Source organism: Mugil cephalus, chromosome 8 (assembly GCF_022458985.1).
Source record: "Mugil cephalus isolate CIBA_MC_2020 chromosome 8, CIBA_Mcephalus_1.1, whole genome shotgun sequence".
Taxonomy (NCBI): domain Eukaryota; kingdom Metazoa; phylum Chordata; class Actinopteri; order Mugiliformes; family Mugilidae; genus Mugil; species Mugil cephalus.
This window is the reverse complement of record NC_061777.1, coordinates 12,084,037-12,103,644: the sequence shown is the minus strand read 5'-3', so window position 1 is coordinate 12,103,644 and position 19,608 is coordinate 12,084,037. Positions and strand designations below refer to the sequence as shown.

Genomic DNA, 19,608 nt, shown 5'->3' with positions numbered 1-19,608 from the left:
GAGAAAGGACTCTAGGAGAAATGAGAGTTACAAATGTAACTATGGCTCTATGAAGTCACCTTCTCTTGTGTTCAGAAAAAACAGAACCCAGAAAGCACCCTAGGTACGTTTATCTGGGCAAAAATGAAAAACAACTGTGCATTTGGAGGAAAGAATTAGAGAAGAGAACAAAGAAAGAGATCAATGTCAAGGATGCTGAAAGAAGAGATGAGGGGATATAGACTGTACTCTTACGTCATATTGTCAAGTGTCTGTATAATTTCTCACACAGCCAGAAAAAGACCTAGTTAAGGGTCCTGCATTGGAGCTTTAAGAGTCTGAATAAACTCAAAATAAATGAATCTCAGACAAAAGTTCAAAAAGGGATAATCTTTTCACACGTTTTCTCTCTATTCTCCCTCCACGGTCGGTTTCACACCACGTTCAGTTCAACACCACTACTCTTCTCCATCCGTCTGTTTGCCTGTGCTCTCTCACGTATCCCGATTGCTTAAATCCTCTCTCCTCCTGCCCTTCTCCACTTCACCCTGGCTCAGCTCCGGCATGTGACAACCCACCTCTTCAATAAAGACATCGTAATCAGAGTCATCGATATCGAATCCGTCTTCATCTTTGGTCCTGGAGTCTGTGGTGTAACGCCCATAGTCACCACTGCCGACATCTGAAGCACCTGTCACAAATGTCAGTAATGAACATGAATAAACAAAATGTTATGTAACTGACTTGAATGACAAAGTCTGGGCCAGGCAATCGGGTGTGGTATGTAGGAATGACACTGCAAATGTACAGTAAAGTTCAACTTTTTATACTTAGTATTTAATGAGTCCAGACTATACCATGGCTGTATTTGCCTGTAATAAATGGGCTTTTCCTGCATATCACATTTGCAGTATCAGCATGTATGGCAATGACATGATATGATACAATACGATACGATACAATACGATATGGGACCCAAACAACAAACACTTATGATTGGTCGATTGCAGGAGAAGGTGAAGAAGAATGATTGAAATCATTGATGTGTGGTTACGACACTTTACCTTTAACAAAAAATTAGGGAGCGTCAAATATAATCATGTTTCACTGACTTTGATGAGGGGAAGATCTGTTCATACGTTCTCTTCATAGTTTTACTGCACTGTCAGAATAATTTAACTCTCAGTTTCTCCGTTATCTCCATTCTCCAATCAGTGCTGAGTTCCTGTACTTCTGTCACTCTGCCTTTTCCATCATGCAGTATCTTAACTCGATATCAGCCTACCAGCTCAGCCACTGTTAGCATCTACACTCTGAGTTGTCCTGTCTCTCTCTACTACCTCCAACTGGAGCTTCTCATTTAAGTCCAAATGCTATGACCACCTTTCTAATATGGTGCAGGTCTCCTTTGTGCCACCAAAACAGTTGTGACTAATCAGAGAATGGACATGGGTCTTTGGGTCCTGTGGGTTGAGGGGAAGGCCCCTGTGGATCAGGTTTGTACCAGCACGTCCCACTGATACTTGATCAGTTTGGGATCTAGTGAATTGTTTTGAGCTGTTCCTAAACCCTTTTTGTGTGTGTTTCTGTGTCAGGACGAATCCTGCTGGAGATGGTTGGTGCCATCAAGGAGTGTCACTGCTATGGGGTGGTGGTGCCTGATCTGGTCTAGGTGGGCGGTACAAGTCACATCCACATGAATGCCATGTGTAACAGTTTCCCAGTAGAACATTGAATTGTCACAAGACAGTCAACGTTATTCTCTTCTCCCGTCAGTGATTTTAATCTTGTGGCTGACCGGTGTATTTATTCTACAATTTCCTCCTGCTTCACTAGAACTCCATTACATCCATATCTCTCCTTATTGAAACGAGGATGAAGATGATGATGATGATGATGATGATGATGATGGTAATTTCCATTATTAAGTGAGCACAGTGAGTCTACCTGATAGACTGTAGCCACGCTGCTGCACCACATACTGAAAAGTGTCTCCTCGATGCAGGACAGCAACATAGGGAGCTCATAACATACAAAGATAAATTCACAGTGAATTGAATTGAATTTTACAGCATTAACTTAAGCAAATGTTTTAACTGAATACGCTTTCTGTTAAATATTTTGGTTATTATAGGCTAATTTATTCTGAAGTATCCTCACATACTTAATGATTTCCTTGTAACAGCAAAAACACAAAGCAACACAGCACGTCCCTTGTCATCCGTCTTACCTCCCCCCGCGTCCCACCCCTCTCTTCCGCCTCCCTAAACATATTGATCGTGTAATTTTACCAAATGCTATGAGTTAAATATTTTCGTGGCATGACAAGTTTATTAAATACATCACGAAAAACTGACTTTAAGGGCTGAATGAAGGCCAAGATTTAAAGTGACTGAACTAAAGTAATTTGCACAGCCTAATGACATTAAATCCTGAATGCAGAGTGCTCGCATGCCAGGAGGGAGGAGGAGGGGAATGTCCAAAGAAACCCCCGTCAAGCTAATCTGCTGTTGCGTAACAATCCCCCTCAATCCACGCCACACACAAACACAAGAGCTGTCAGAGAGCAACAATAAAAGTATGTCAGTCAGTCAAGCCCACCCCTGCTGTTCACTTAAGCAGCGGTGCATTGTGTGCATGCATGTGTGCATACATCCATTAGGAGTGCGGATGGGCAGAGAAGTGGTCCGGCATCCCATCCTTAATCCTGTCTGATGAGACTCGGATGTAACCGGCTTTTATCCCACCCCGCTGAGAAACCACGCTCCTCTGCCGCTTCACTCCCGCCAGCCTGCGTCTCTCTCACTATTATCTTGTTTCGTGTAACTTGACACGAAAAAACTTGACAATAATTTTTAGCGCCGTCTCTCCACCATCATCGCTCCCCCGTGCCCGGCCTTCTAGAGCTGTCTCTGGGCAGTCAGGCACTTAATTAAAATAGAGCAGTTTACAAAAGTTGCGGAGCGGTGTGGCCGCAGGAAGGAAAAAAAAAGTAGATGTTTAATTTTGTAATTATATTCCTGAAGCCTGATGTGCATCTACTTAGACAGAGAGACCCACACCATACCCACAAATCCGTAAATGAACACTACGGAATGAACACTACACTACTTAGATCTCTTAGACTCGTTTTAATATCAATCAGTCCTGATAATAACCACCTCCCCCCCAGCACCCACGTACCACGAACTAGCAGCTACAACAAAAATAATAAAGTAAATGATTCTGATGCTCTGCAGCTCTCTCATCCACGACTCCAGACACAAATACCCACTGACACTCTGGCAGGTGCTGCCCTACATTCTAGCAAATGCTGGGAGACAAACTGTTAGGATGAAAATGAATAGAGTGACTAGAGTAATAGCAATAGAGTAATTTGTCCTTTAATAAGAGCTCTGAAGCTACCAAAGCCCAACAAAGCAAGAAATTTACAAAAATAAATAAATAAATGCCAAGATTTCAGAAAAAATTATACGCTGATCAGGCATAACATTATGACTAATAATATATTGCGTAGGTCTCCATTGTGTCCCCAACACAGTAGTGACTCATCAGGTTTGCCAGGTCACCTCGTGCTTGTTCTTCATGTTTCGTTTTTCAGTTGTTCCTAAACCATTTTTGTGCGTCTGTGTCAGGTTGCATCCTGCTGGGGATGGCTGCTGCTGCCAATGAACAATGTGTCATTCTCCACATTGGTGCTGGACTTTATATAGTGTGGTCAAACATCTTGACCTGAAAGCTTAACTTTGGAGATGCAAAAAAAATAAATAAAAATGCACTGTTGCTCATAAAGTATGATTAATTTACTTTCATGAGAAGAGGAAAGTATATTTTATTCCAACTTTATGGGCAACATTGTATGTATAGACTGTTTTGTTCTGTGTGGGTGCATTGTTGGAGCTAAACTGAGAACTCAGTCTTGTTTTGAGATGTGGTTAGAAAGAGACAAATGAGAAGGCTGGGTCAATGGCGTCTCTGCGTCATAGCACGCTGGGACTTACCGAGAGTGCGTACTGGGCTGTTGATGTGGCTGGGTGGGCTAACTCCATGCATGTTGACTGCCCTGACGACAAACTGGTACTCGGTTTCTGGTAATAAACCTTTCAAAACCATGGAGTTGGTCTCAATGGCCTCACGGATGTAAGTCCACTCTGTGTCCATTTCTGGCCTGAGGAAACATAACAAACAGAGACAGAAAGAGGTATAAGAAATAAACAAAAAACTTGAATATGATTGTGTTCTTCTTGATGCAAAGAGTAAACTCACTAGAGACTGAATAATCCAAAGAAAACTCATTTTAAACTTTTAAAGTTAAATGAACAATAGATTGATTACAGTATGTATGTCAATGATGTTACTATTTTAAGGCATCAAACATTATTTTCTGATTTAAGTAAAAAGTCACTCTGTAAAAAAAAGTATAAACAATAAACTGCCTCATCTTCTCCAGCTTATAGCTACAGTATATCTACATTTGTGTGTTGACTTGTGCACAATGTCCAGTGTGGGTTGGTGGGTGGTTGAGCAACATTTAGACTCGTTTGGGATAATTTTTACAGTAGTTCTGATTATTTCTTAATGCTTAGTTTAAAACAAACTCAATGTGCTCTTACTCAACTATAGTATTTGCATTTTATAATAGACTACAGTAGTAATCCGTGTGGTTAAAGTACAAATCTAAAAATCGTCTAATATTTTGGGTGTGGAGCTTTTCGGGCTGGAAACCATCGTCTGTATCCGTCAGCGCTGTCTGTGCGCCCGGAGCCATGACTATTTGTTGAATAGAGTCATCTTCACCAGCACTCAATGTCTCTCTTCAGTAAGGCCTCTTTTGATGTAAAGGGAGACGTAGTTGAGTCTGTGATGGCCCTTTTGTGCGGAAAATGCGTCCGCATGCGAAAAAAAACAGACGCTCATTCATGTCTGCTCTCTCACAGTAAGTGACAGTTTCGCTGCTTCCGTCTCTCCCACTTTTCTCCGTCACAGGGTGTTAACGCTGCACCATAACCACAGCCTTGCCTTTTAGGGATGTTTCCTTTATATCTTTACAACTCTTTGTTTTTATATCATTTTATTTCAAACAGTTACATGTTTTCTGTATGTCTGGCGTGTCTTCAAAGTGCTCCAGGGTAATTATTTCTGACCTAAAACTTCACTGATGTTGTAGACGGCGGACTTGTCTAGACGTGGGAGGTTCTTTGTGCGTGTGTCAAGTTGTTAATGTGGGACTACTGGACACAGACTGAAAGTCTTCACATGCCCCCAGAGGACCCTTGTGTCAAGGTTAAACTGAACAGACTCGCAAAGTCTTTTATTAAAGTCACTGTAAAAGAGATCTTTGTAGTCTGTCTGACCATGAGTAGATACAGATAAATGGCCACAGTGCTATCAACTCAGTCAAATAATAGTTTGGAGAAGACTATTTAAATCTTTGCAATCACAACAACAATGCACATTATGACCAAAAATCCTTAAATGTTCATTTAATTCAGCTCAGTGTTAATTTAATGTATGTGGCGTCAATAAAACTCGACACTGTCTCTGGATGTTGTACAGAACCCAGAGACTGAAACATCCTAATTACTCATCTTCTCTTCTTGAATTCCAGCATTGCATTAAAACTTTATTATAGATTAAATGGCAGAAGGTTTAGATTCACAGACAGTATAAAGATGGACGGCAGGACTGCTCCTCAAAAGTGAAGCCAAAGCAAGTAGCCTCGTGTCTGGCTGCAGTACAGGTCATAAGCTCCATCTCATCTATGTTAGTGCATGGGCCTTGGGCCAAACTAAGACACTAAAATACAGGTCAAATATATATTTTTTTTCAAAGATAGTTTATGTCATTTCAGGAAGTTAAAATAATACTGATGCAAACTTAAGTGTCAATTTTTCAGATAAGGTTTGTTTTAGTTGGTTATTTGAAGCTATGGAAACAGGATGTGACATCATGATGACTGAGAATGATGATTTTTTTTTTTTTTTTTTAAGTACAGCCTTTAATCCAACATTTCTTTGTAACTGTTTGAGGTAGAGCACAGACTCTGGCTCCAAACTCGAAAGATCGCGCCATCCACATCCCCGGGAAATGCCAGGAACTAGGGACGTGTAGTCCATATTTATATACAGTCTATAGTTATATAAGGTCACAAGTTTATTCTATTTCTGCTTGTATCCAATTCTGCAGAGTGTGTTTGTACAGTAAAGGGGAACATGATGAAATATAAAGCAAGAGTGGAAAAATCTGTTAGTACATTTTTTTTGTTCACTTTTTTTTGCCAAGACTTAGATGACAAGATTCTTCCAGCGGAGCAAGGACCGAGAGTCAATTAGATTAACCCAGCTTGGCATAGCATGGGCACTCAAAGCAGGAGGAACACACGAGGGCTCTTTCACGGGAAAAACGCTGAATATGAAACAAAGCAGAGTTTCGAATGGAGAGCCACTGGCTTAAATGCAGGTATCAGCACGAGGTGAATACTGATCAGTAACCAAGTTTACCGCCTCCATGCAGGCTCACTGATGGTTGAGATTGTTGTGTGTGTGTAAGTGGGTGCTTTATACTGTGTTTTCTGAGAATTTACAGTACATCAGTGGATCTATTGTTTAAACTGTCTGCTCCATTACAAACTCCTAAACATTTAGCCCAATGCAAAATGGCCGACAAAATTTGCCATTTGATCCCTACAGGAGGACTTTGATATACAGTGGTGTGAATAAGTGTTTGCCTCCTTCCCGATTTCTTATTTTTTGTCACATTTAAATGCTTCAGATCATCAAACAAATTTAAATATTAATCAAAGACAACACAAGTAAACACACAATGCAGTTTTCAAATCAAGATTTTCATTATTAAGGAAAAACAAAATCCAAACCTACATTGGCCCTGCGCTAAAAAGTGTTTAATCCCCCTCCTGTTAAAACATAACTTAACTGTGGTTTATCACACCTGAGGTCAGTTTGTCTAGTTACACCCAGACCTGATTACTGCCACGCCTGTTCTCAACTAAGACATCACTTCAATAGGATCTGCCCGACAAAGTGAAGTAGACCTAGATGTCCTCAAAATCTAGAAAATCAAGTCGAGATCCAAAGAAATTGAGGAGCAAATGAGAAGAAAAGTAATTGAGATCTATCAGTCTGGAAAAGGTTACAAAGCCATTTCTAAAACTTAGGAACTCCAGTGAAACTCAGTGAGAGCCATTATCCCCAAATGGCGACTCATCCAAGAGGCCACAAAAGACCCCTCAACAACATCCGAAGAACTGCGGGCCTCACTTGCCTCAGCTTAAGTCAGTGTTCATGACGCCACCAAAAGAAAGATACTGGGCACAAACGGCCTGCACGACAGAGCTCCAAGAAGAAAAATGGAAGACGTGCTGTGATAAATGGAACCATGAATTCTGCTGTCTACCAAAAAATCCTGAAGGAGAACGTCCGGCCATCTGTTCGTGACCTCCAGCTGAAATGAACTTGGGTTCTGAAGCAGGACAATGATCCAAAACACACTAGCAAGTCTGACCACCTCTGAATGGCCACTTTGGAGGGGCTGAATTACAACAACTCTACAAAGATGAGTGGGTCAAAATTCCTCCACATTATTATTAGGTTTAGGGGGCAGTCACTTTTCCCATGTAGGTTTGGATTTTGTTTTCCCTTAATAATAATAACCTTCATTTAAAAACTGCATTTTGTGACTACGTGTGTTATATTTGACCAATATTTAAATTTGGTTGATGATCTGAAACATTTAGGTGTGAAAAACATGCAAAAAATAAATAAGAAACCAGGAAGGGGGCCAAAACTTTTTCACACTATTGTACAATAACTGAACCTGCTGCCAGGTTGTTGAGACAGCAACAACAACTGTGAAGCGTTTTTGCCATATTTTCTTGTAAATTGTTAATATTTGGTTTCTCTGGGAACCTTGAAATCTTCACCAGAAATTCAGCCTAGTTTCAAGAAACATTTCTAATAATAAACCCATTAAGCCCTGTGTGGCTGTGAGCTATATGGCTGCGTGTTTGGAGGAAAAGCTTTCTGGCTTGTCCTCGCCACCGACAGCTTGTCAATTAAGAAACTGAACAGAGAAATAGATAAATGATAAATCCAGTCAGACCTTTTCATTTTTCTCACACAGCCGCGGGCTTTAAGTCCTGACACGGCCTCTCCAAGCTGCTCTCCACCTGATAAGTGCCCATACAAGCCTTTTATTGATGTCCATGTGTGGGTGTGAAAGTGCATGCCCCGCTGAATGTGTGTCTCGATGGTGCACACGAGGACTTTAGCTGGAAGTTTAATCAAAGCAAAACTTCATTAATGACTGACCTGATGTAAGCCACCAGGAAGTGAAGGACGGGCGCGCTTCCCTCGCTCTCGCCCTGCTGCCACGACAACGCCAGCTCCGTGTCGGACACAGCCGTGACAATGGGCTGAGTGGGGGGCGAAGGGGGCATGCACATGTCTACGGGAGGGGACAGACAATGAATTCAGGGGGAGATATTAATAAAAAACCACTGCAGAACTAATGGCCGGAAAATGGACTCCTCCTACTCACATATTCTTACCATGTGAAGCGGTGCTGATGTCTCTGGGCATGCTCGGCCTGCCTTCCCCTGCCCAGCCGTATGCTCCGACACTGACTCTGTACTTAGTGTTCACCTTTAGGTTACCAACGTCCACATCCTGGTGGAAATAAAAACAGATAACGGAAAAGAAGCAAGAGTAAATTACAACCAAGGCAGATATGCATCATAGTTTAACCCATTTTAAAAAAAAAAAAAGATTTTACTTACAAACCCTGCTTGTCCATCAAATTGCCCCTTTGAGAAAATAAGAAGAGATGTTTATATACATTTAGATGGCACATCACGGTGAGAGCGGCTTCATTAACAGCTCCACACCCTTCTAACCTGCAACATGTATGCAATACTTTTACCCCTGGTTTCTATCTTAATAAATTCCTAAAGCGCTTCCAAAGCAGGTGTAAGAATTTGCTCAAGACTATTTTTAGCTGTGAGTTAGCACACATTTGGTTCTTCCTTGGTAATCGTACCAAATAAATTGCAAGGCCCACATTCCACTGCGACATTTTTTCATGCATTTTTTCACTGCAAGGTTTAAGTGTGTTTATTATTGTGTTGCAAAATATGCCTAAAGATAGCCATTTGGAGGCTTCCTTTCTACTTCTACTTCTATTTTTTTTTATTATTATTTACAGGTTTGCATTTTCCAGGCAAAAAAAATCACCATTCTGAGGAATAACAGATGGGTTGCGTGTGAGTGACACAAAAGCCCTCCTTGTCATCAATGAGGACAATATTGGCTAATTAAATGATGAATATGCACGTGTTCATAGCACATGAATTATCAGACATTCATGTTTTTAGTTGGAATAATGGAATAAACAAGCGCAGATTGAGTCTTGATTAAATAACTAACTAGCCAATTTCACGTGATCACGCTCATACGCAGCCTATCCCACTGAGAAAGAGCGATAACCTGGGGTACGGAGGAGGTCTCTAAACCTGAGGAAATCAATTGTTTGGGTGGAGGGCGGATGAGGGATTTGTGCGCGTGCAGATTCGGGCAGAATTACAGCTGATCCCTGTGTCATTACTCTCATGCTGTACAGTATTGTGATAAAGCACCTGACATAACCTAATACTGCTTCAAAGTCAATAGTTAACAGTAAATATGTTGATGTATGCTGAAGGGAGTTAGAGAAAGACACTAAACCCCAGTTTACTTGTTGTGTATGTGTGTAAATGGGACACTGTGACTATCAAGCACCAACAGAGTAGAGAGGTGCTAAATATATACAGTTTGCCATACTGTCAAGTCGTATTTGAACAAAATATTTCTTGCAAGCACATTGGTATTTTAATTGATTTTCAAACAGTAAGTCAAAAATGGCTTATAAGGCAATTATGCTAATAGGCTAATGATATGCAGAAAACCTTCAACCAGTTTACTTCACTATCTATAAATCAACTCTTACTACAGTTAAAGGTTTATTCTCACAGTGGTCAGCATGTCCAAACTGAGGGGGACCTCCATCAAGGACGCCGCGCCCACTGGTCGGCCGTTCCTCATCTCTGTGTAGAAGACCTAAACAAACATGCACGCATTTAACGTTGTAGGAGAAACACAGAGCTCATACTTTTCCACAGTTAAGACGCAGCAATAAAAGCGTAAACAAGGCTCACAGGAAAAACGAGGCTATTTGTGAAGTTCAGCTGATTGACGTTCGGCACATGCCTTGTGTTTGTCTGAGTTGTGGGGAAGCTAGGTAGTTGGCTAATCCTCTTAGCGCAGACATATGGTCAAAAGCAGAGCACACGCAGTCATAGTGATCCACAATTTGTTAATGGTTGGCACAAAAAAAAAACACTGGAAGGAAGGAAGGAAGGAAGGAAGGAACTTACTTAACGTTACGTCAGAATAATAAATTCAATCCTGCAGTCAGACCACTTTATGCTACAACATGCCTACCATTGCATATCATTATAAGCGCCTGTTCATTATGCCTCTATCAAGAAAGCAAATCCTACTTTACTCTCTAAACTGCGGCTCGATTAGAACGGAGCGAAGACACCAAATTAAGATTTATGACCACATCCTTCAGAGCTATATTGCCCCTGGAAAAGCACATATTTGGCAGCGGAGAGGTTCCGCCCAAACACCAGGAATTTCAAAATATTAATCTAGCCCTCAAGGCCATCTTTGCCGGACAGGCACTTTAGAGGCAGAAAGAAGAAGAAAGTGGGGGCCGCTCCTGTCAACGACGCGCAGAAGGAAATAGGTGTCCATTCAGATGAAAGAGGGGAAATTTGATTTGTGGTTTACTTGAGAATTTTTTTTTGTCACTTTGAAAAAGTTTCTGTGCATTTTGGAAAAAAGTGTTTCTGAAAAGGTCACGTTTCAGTCCGCTTTATGCACAGCTGAAACATTTTTTTATAAAGTTTTCTGGGTCCAGGTGATACCATGATAAGAACAACACACAACTATAATATCTGCCTACAATTAAGACTGTCTTGTTACATTTCGGTGTTGTTCTGAAATCATCTCCAATAAACTTTTCGTTTAAGGGTCAGTGACTGTGGCAGTGACAACGGTTGAGAGCTTTTTAATATTCAATATTTACATTTACTAAATACTGTAATGCAGTGTATTATTATTATTATGTAAAAGCTGCGTGTGACTACCTTGTATCCAGTGATGGTGCTAACATGTCTCCGGGGCATCTTCCACCGCACACTGAAGGCGGTGCAGTTGATTGTCTCCAGCTGGATGTCTAAGGGAGGACTCAGACGATCTGGTTCACACAAAGACAATGAGGGGGGAGAAGACGATATACAAGGAGAAAAAAAGTAGAAAGGTAGTGGTTAGACAGATTTTACAGACTGAGGGTTTTATTTATTGGCTTTAGATGGACACAACAAATTACAATGATAATATGAAATCACTACTACTGAATATAGCAATCAGAGGTGCAGTGTTGCAGTGCAGAAATCGTTGGTATCCGTTTGAGAAATCTTGACAAAGACGGCTACTTTTTGTTATATTTCCAACAGCAAACTTGACCCTTTGACTGACATTGTAACTGCACAGTAGTAGTAGTAGTAGTAGTAGACAATAAAAGGCTTAATTTTTCATTTTGTACGCGTTTTTGTACGCGTTTACCATTGCTCGTCATTCTGCTTGTAAGACACACACATTTGCCCATGTGTCAACACATTATATATACGAGTATCTAAGCTTTTATACTTTTTGAGATATAGCACTTTAGAACAGATCACCATAGCTCGGAAATATACATCATACAGCTTCAGTGTTTATACTGTATGAGTCTGTGCAATTGCGTGAACATTCCAACGGTGATATGTCAAAATACTCAGTTTGGAGTGCACGTTATTAACATAGATTAAAAATGAATGACATTTAATTGTGATTAAACGTATTTCTTAGTGTGGAAGTCGAAGGGTTAAACTACCTTAGACCTTTGGTGCCTTCAGTGAAGCTACAATACTCCACAATCTCCCATTCTCGAGGGATATCTACCAGCTCCTATCTACCAGCTGACTGTCGGGCGGAGGAGGGGTCTGATCTTGGCGTACATGTTGCCATGACGCATACGTGACACAACCAAGTATCGTTCTGCACGACGTGCCCAGCACCAGACAGAAGAGTCAAAAGATTATCTGCTGGCAGCAGCAGGATAAAACAGACACACAAAAACTGTTTGGGAACAACTCAAAAAAACATCACAAGGTGTTGACCCAGCCTCCAAATACCACTGATCAAGTATCTGTGGGACTCAAAGGCCTGTTTTAGAGGCACAAAGGAGAACTACACAATATTAGGAAGGCAGTCTTAATGTGCCTTAGTTCCATTAGTTTTCAAGACAGCCGGCATTAGCCTGAACATAACCTACACTGTATTTCACAGAGCGAAAAGGGACCATCTCAGGTGACATAACCTGTAACTTGACATTCTGGCTTAATAATAGCGAGTGACTTCAGATGTCATTATGTTCATGGCTCTGGGTGCTTATGTGCCACTTCGAGAGATTGTAACTGCACTTCCGGCGTCCAGCTGTAGCTTGAGAGTCCTTCAACGGGTTCTTATAGGAGCAAAAAAAGAGAAATGGCTATAGAGCCGCGGAGCCGTCGCTGATTCTGATGACCTGCTGTATATGCATCACCAGGCTTCAGTGGGGAAATATGAGCCGACAAGGACCCTCAGAGCCTCACAGTCATGCATTTGATGTCATAACATTTACACATAGTGGATGATTGCTCCCAAAAAGCTTCAAAAATTGGCACCACAGTTGAATGATTAAAAAAAAAAATATATATATATATATACACATATATATATGGTTAGTGTGTGCACATGGTTTTATCTTTCAAAGCTTGTGAATGTGATTCTGATTTGGATTTAGTTCAAAAGTCAAATATTAGCCACAATTGATCTTTCTCAGTCTAGATCAGATTAGGGAAAACCTTGCTGGTATATAGACTGACCCTGGGATCAAACTGAAGTAAATATAGCACAGCAGACCTCACTAAATGGAAATATCTTGTAGTTACAGCGCTGCTCTTTTCTGCTTTTTCTTTATTTTTTTGTCACTACCCTCTTCTCCCTTCTTAAGACGACAGCCTCTGTCCTCATCCGTCCCGCTTTCCTGTAACCTTTTCCCGACTCTTCCATCTGAGTGGGTAATGCAATATGTCAGCTGAATTCCCTGATCATCCATATCTCCCCAGGGGTGTGGCCCAACGAAGGCATGGGTGAGCCGAACTCACAGAATTAGGGCAGACAAAGAGGGATCTTCTTAAATCATCATCTTTGTGTCTGTCAACATACAGAGGCTTAAAATAGTTCTTAGCGTACAAGGTGCGGTCGGCCTATTATCTCTAACAATAGGAAGTTTAAATCCTGGAGTTCTTGATATAAACCTCTGAAACTGGTGAATTAGTTTCAACCAGTAAGACCAACTTCTGTGTTAGTCCCGTTACTGCTGCCGTGTCCTCAAATAGCCTTTTCAGTAAGGCTGCACTTGAGCAAACCCTTGAGAAACACTCGCCTGAAGCCTGTCCCTTTGCACATTATTGGACGCTTTTTTGAAATAAATACCATTTGCAAGCTTGATGTTACAGTCTTCCAATCCATTTGGTAGGACGCCCATCATATTACGTGATCCGAATAACTTGACGTGTCTGGGTGTATCCACAAGCTGCCTTGCTCAGTGCATCAGTCATTTCCATCCCGGAGAGTGAATCTAACAAAACTAACGACCCTGAGCTTGGAAAGTGGCCAATTATTTCATCCGCTGTTCTTTGTGCTGCGGCTTCCGCTTTCGCAACACGAGGACCGTAGTCATCTTCGTACATGAGTAAGACAAGTGAGGCAAGATGTCCCTGGTGTCTCATCTAATCATACTCACATGTGTGATTGGCTAAAATTATCACTTATCTGTGAGATTAAAGCAATCTGCCATGGATAAATTGAGCAATTTTAAAAATACAATAACACAAGAGCCGATATTTACAGTATAATAAGACTTATACCGTATATAATACTGCACTCCACTATAATACTGTATAGAACATAAACTGTATAAATACGGACGTCGTGTCCCCACTTCCTTGCATTGGCCAAACTGATGCTATTTTCCCGTGGGAAACGGGCAAAGCCATCTTGTGATTTTGGAGCCAGAGTCTGCGCACTATGGTCCGAGAGTGGAGCCACGCAGAGATATCAATGACCAATGGCCAAACTTCCACCAGACTCACTTTGTGGTTTCTGTTTAATTGACACTGCACTCTGCTCTACCTCCACCAGTTACAAGGAAATCCTGGATTACATACTGTATTCACGATCCCACGGGACCTCTCTACAGAGCAGTTGCTGTGGCAACTGGTGGTCACCATTATGTCACATCCTATTTCTATAGAGTCAAATAAGTAACTAAAATGTAACTTATCCAAAAAAAAAAAAAAAATGTCACTTGGTTGTGCATCAACATTATATTAACTGCCTAAAATGACTGAAACTATCCTAGAAAAAATTATTTGACATATATTTCAGTGTTTTAGTTTGGCCCAAGTCCCATCCACTAACATGGAGGAGTTGGAGCTTATGACCTATACTGCAGCCAGTCACCAGGGGGAGCTCTACTTGCTTTGGCCTCACCTTAGCGGTGCGGTTTGTCATCCATCTTTATACCGTGTATAGTACAGAATAAGGAATGTTGGATTTAAAAAAGTGTGTTTGTACTAAACAGTGTACAAATTGTGTAATGACACACTTTGCACATACAGTGTTTTAGTAATTTCAGCGCAGGAATACGTTTCTTAATTTTCCATAAAGTACATTGATATGATTCACTTTGTCACGTTGTATACCTACTGTAAAAACAGGATTTCAGACACTGTGAGATTTCAAAGCTTCTAACACTCGCCAAAAAGCCTCATGCTTGCTCTCACTTTATCAATAGTTATCCAGCATAAACAAGCCTCCTGTGCAACTTTAAAATCTGTACAGGCAGTCTAGCATCAGGATGTGAAAGTACTCGACAGGAAGACAAACGCTCATCATCATTATTACAGCGTTACAAACCAGACCCTACTGAGCGGGGATAATTTTGTTAAATTCAAGGATGCCTGTCTTACTTATAAGATCCTGCATGGCTTGGCTCCTTCCTTACTTGGGGCTTTTCTAAATCAGAAAATGTCTGTCAGTCGTAGGGACTGCATAGTTCCAAACATATACAGCGTATACACCACATATGATGACATACACAGTAGTTCATCCATCACGAAGATGCATGCTGTTGTTATGCTCTTCTGCATAATGTTTTAAGTAATGAACAATTAATCTGGTGGGATAAAATGTAAAATAGCAACAAATTAATAATTTCACAAATGCATTACAGTACTTGTAATACAAAGCGTCTGAAATGTTGTGTTAATAATAACATGGCATTTTCTAAACGGGGATAAAGCTGTCAAAATTCTGGAAAGAAAAGATCACCTCGGGGAGGCCAATATTCAATTTTAACCCTTCCCTAATGCCACCAGCTTTTTTTCCTTCTTTTTTCTCTGTTTCTTTGTTTTTGAGGCTGATGTGATACGTCTGGACATTGAGCCCCACTGACATTCTCAGAGTAAGGCCCGAAAGACCCCAGAACCAAAACACAAGTACAAATGTCACTGGCAGTCATGAAGGCAGAACCACGGCCGCCCTCTGTGCGTCCGTCTAAACTGTGGCGAGTTTACCCGCAATGACAGACAGATGTAAAAGTCAGCCCCGCAACCGCCTGTGGGTCCAAAAGAGCGAGGGAAGCAGAAACACGGCAGTCAGGGAGGGTGACAGTGAGAGAAAGGGAAAGTGATGGAAAGCGAGAACGAGGCGGGAAAGGAAGGAACGGGAGGGCAAAGAAAAACAGAGAGGATGATGAACTCAACATCCAGGGATTTTTGCCCAAAGGCAAGTCTGGTGATGGTGGAGCTGTTGGTCTGTAGTTGAATCTTTTCTTCCATCCTTCACTTTCTTTAGTTCTTTAACAACAGTCTACACACACTATTTATACAATACACTTACATACAATACACTGTACAACTGTACAGACCAGACCACACCTGTTTAGAAAGTGTTACTTCAGGTTCTGTGCTTGAGCGCCTTTAATTTATAAAGGTAACAATGGATACTATATTAAAGTGTCATGTCTCAGCTTTAATTTGAGAGGGTTTTCAACACTATAACGGGAGGGAAGAGCAGATACAGACGGATGAAGCCACCGTCAGCTCTTACTTCTTCCAGGGTCTTCTGTGTCTTAAGTCTGGTCTTTAGCGAGTGGCTCAGCTGATTAAGATCGAGCGACTGACACAAGACATTTCACGTCTTCACCCTGAAAAGCTGTTTCATTTAGCTGTTATTAGGATCTACTGAATGACAGAGCCACACATACCTGGCCACTGTAAGTCACAACTGTTTCTGACAGGCGGCGCCGCCGCCTTCGGTTCACGACTTTCCACAAGCTCCTCATTCATGTGATTTTGATAGGGAGACAAAATGTTTCTCAGTTTCTTTTCATATGATTTTGCATTCACCTTTTTTAAGTTCACCATTTTTTTTTTTTTTCATTTTTATCCTGCTCATATCAAGCAGATGTATTTAATTTCCCTCCTCGCACCTGCATTTTTATAACACACACAACCCTTTACTTTCGGCAAACCAACTACCTTTAATATCCCCGTGGTAGCGTGTTGCTGTTAGTGTCTTTACTTCTCATATCGACAACCTACTCCATCTCATTCTTTAAAACGAGTCTCAACCAGCAATCAACTCTGAGTTATTGTGTATCATCTAATGTCAAAATAGAAACATTTAGTAGACAAGTGGCCAGTTACTCGCAATTTGTGCACTGTGAGTTAAAAGCAGGGGCACGAATCCACTGACATTATAGCTTGGACTCACTTTAAAGCAGTTCATGTTATTATTTCTTATTTCACATTAACTATACTGAAGCACAAAGCATTAAAGATCATATATAAATAAATAACATGGGATATTATGGAATAACTGTGGCTTCACTAGTGCTGCTTGTTGTCCTGCAGACTTTGAGCAGTTACAGAGCAATAAATTAATGCTGCCTTTCATGTAATAACTCAAATGTGATGTGATACGTTTTTAAAAGCAGGCTTAACGTTACCTTACTGCTGTAATAAAACAAATGGACGCACACACACACACACACACAAATGCTGCCTTCATCCACAATGTTTCAATGTAGACAACACATCAAACTTAAATTATATTGAGATCATCACTACTTCACCTTGTCATACCTGGAGGTTAACTTACCAGATCTCCGGACATTTGATCTTCTTGCACACAAGCAAATGCCGGCTGCGCAAATTAAAAAGAAAAGCAGGTATAAAAGACGTCTTTCTTTACATGTAGGTCCCATGTCTTCTCTTGGTTGAAGGTTTAAGACAGTCAAATGTTCATTTTAACAAGCTTAAAGGCGCGTGTAACTGTGTGTGCAACTTGTCCGTTCGCTGATAAAAGTTTTCATGAAAAATTAAAATTTTGGAAGCAACGCCATCCGAAGACACACGGGATCTGCCCGGGAGGAAAGGGCAGCTACGAGTTGACACTGAGAAGATTACAATCTGCAAAAGATCAGTGGGACGGACACACCGACGGACAGACAGACAAGACATCCACGGTGCCCCGTGACAGGCGCCCTCGCAGACGACGGAGAATGGTTCGTCCCGACGATTCACGCGTAATGCGCAATCACGAACGCAGCTGAACGGTGCTTTTTACGCGTGAAGATCGCTTTCGTTGCGCGCTCCGGTCCGCGTCTTAAAGCAGATGAGACGGACAGCGAAGTGCAGGAACGCGGGGCCATTTAGAGCTAAGAGGATAATAAGCGTCTAATCCGCACACTGGACACAGATGGAGAGCATGTCTTGACGCAGAGGCAAGGGAGCCAATAAAGCAACAGGCGCTCCATATTAATACCGCGTCTGTGCCGAAAACTATGATGAAAAACAATGAATCCATTCATTAATGTTGCTCAAAGCATCTGATGTGAGCAGCTGATAGTGTGTGCTTTTTCTGAGCTCAAGTTAAACCTGAGCAAGGGAGACAGTCTGTGAGTGTTTGCGAACTCTTCATGACAGGAAGAGAAGAAGAGCAATGTTTGCAATGAGTGCTCAGCCCAATCACTTCATGGCACTGGAGACATTTTTCTTATGGAGACTAATCAAAGAGAAAAGAGAGTGAACAATGTATTTTAACAAGAGGACATTTCTTGAAGAAAAGTCGCCCCCAGCCGTCAGTAATTCACCCCCTAATGTTTCCAGTGGAAGGCTGCATTATTAACCGGGCTCAATTTTGGTGTGCATTTTATTACATTATCATATTATGTTAGAGGTGCTCCGGCAGAAAAATCCCAAACCTGGGGATGACTCAGATATGTTAAGCCCTTTTCATTTTTGCTCTGGTCATTTGCTTCAACTTAAATTTCTGAGCCATGCATATTTCATTTCCCAAAGTTAGCGGTTGCTCAGGTCGTCGGTTTGTGCAGAATGATTTCAAAAATCCTTTTATTTAATTTTCACCTAACGTTTTTGCCCTGACATACACTTTCCGCAAAACTGAGGGCACACAATACATCACTGCAGAGACCTAAAAAACACACCTAAAACACAGATAGTTTGTATTACAAAGGTTGAATTATGTATATTTTATATATATATATATATATATATATATATATATGTTTCCCAGATGGCAGCACTCAGTTCATTAGTCACCTCACAAGTACAGGGCTGTGGCATAGATCAGCAACAACACATCAGGTAATCAGGTAGGCTGTGGCGTTTAAACAATGCTACACTGTCACTAACCAGTGTGCCGAGAAAATATCCCTCATACCTCATACACTGCCACCACCACCACCCTGAACTGTCAATACAAGGTATGCTTTCAATATCGTTCAAATGTTACATCAGAAATCCAGATTTTATTCCAATACTGGCGATCCCTTTCAAATCATAGCTTCTGATTTCTGCCCTCAGCTGACTGGAGTGGCCCTTGGTGTGATCTTCAGCCACTGTAACCCATCTTCTTCAAGGTTGTGCATTTAAAGATGCTCTTCGTCAGTATACGTCAGTGGTGTTTATTTGAGTTACCGTTGCCTTTCCTTGAGCTCAAACCACTTCGTTCGTTCTCCTCTTCCCTCTGCCTTCGACAAGACCCTTCCACCCACTACCACTTCCTGGATTTAGATTTCTCTTTTTCATAACATTTTCTGTGAACCCTGGGGATGATTGTGCATGAAAAGCTTCTGAAATACCCAGATCAGCCTGTCCTGCACCAACAACCACAACACACGCAAAATCAACTTTTGGATTGACTGTTGCCGGCCTTCTAGGATTCAGAGCATTGACCCGGGACACTTAAACATGTGGAGAACAGTAGTGTGTTTTGCCACTGCAGTTTCAAGAACATGCTGCAGCTACATGAGTCATTTTGCTTTCAATCTATTGGAATTAACCGAAACATCAGCAGGATTGATCTGATCTGCGGAGCTGCGTGTTTATCAACT

The 19,608-nt window shown here is 41.3% G+C and overlaps 1 protein-coding gene across 3 annotated transcripts in view; it reads right to left on the bottom strand.

Annotated features, from left to right (window-relative positions):
* LOC125011682 (pikachurin) overlaps positions 1-17,891 on the bottom strand; it is a 29,359-nt gene extending 11,468 nt beyond the window's left edge. For 2 of the 3 annotated variants that reach the window (XM_047590929.1, XM_047590930.1), the window contains exons 1-9: positions 17,352-17,891; positions 11,186-11,295; positions 10,002-10,088; positions 8,774-8,800; positions 8,546-8,663; positions 8,307-8,442; positions 3,981-4,147; positions 1,927-2,001; positions 558-670 (exon numbers count right to left, since the gene is read on the bottom strand). In XM_047590929.1, coding sequence (XP_047446885.1) covers positions 558-670; positions 1,927-2,001; positions 3,981-4,147; positions 8,307-8,442; positions 8,546-8,663; positions 8,774-8,800; positions 10,002-10,088; positions 11,186-11,295; positions 17,352-17,457 — 939 coding nt within the window. In that variant the 5' untranslated portion in view covers positions 17,458-17,891. The remainder of the gene's footprint in view (positions 1-557; positions 671-1,926; positions 2,002-3,980; positions 4,148-8,306; positions 8,443-8,545; positions 8,664-8,773; positions 8,801-10,001; positions 10,089-11,185; positions 11,296-17,351) is intronic. The other variant, XM_047590931.1, reaches the window with a different exon arrangement.
* Positions 17,892-19,608: the final 1,717 nt, after the last annotated feature.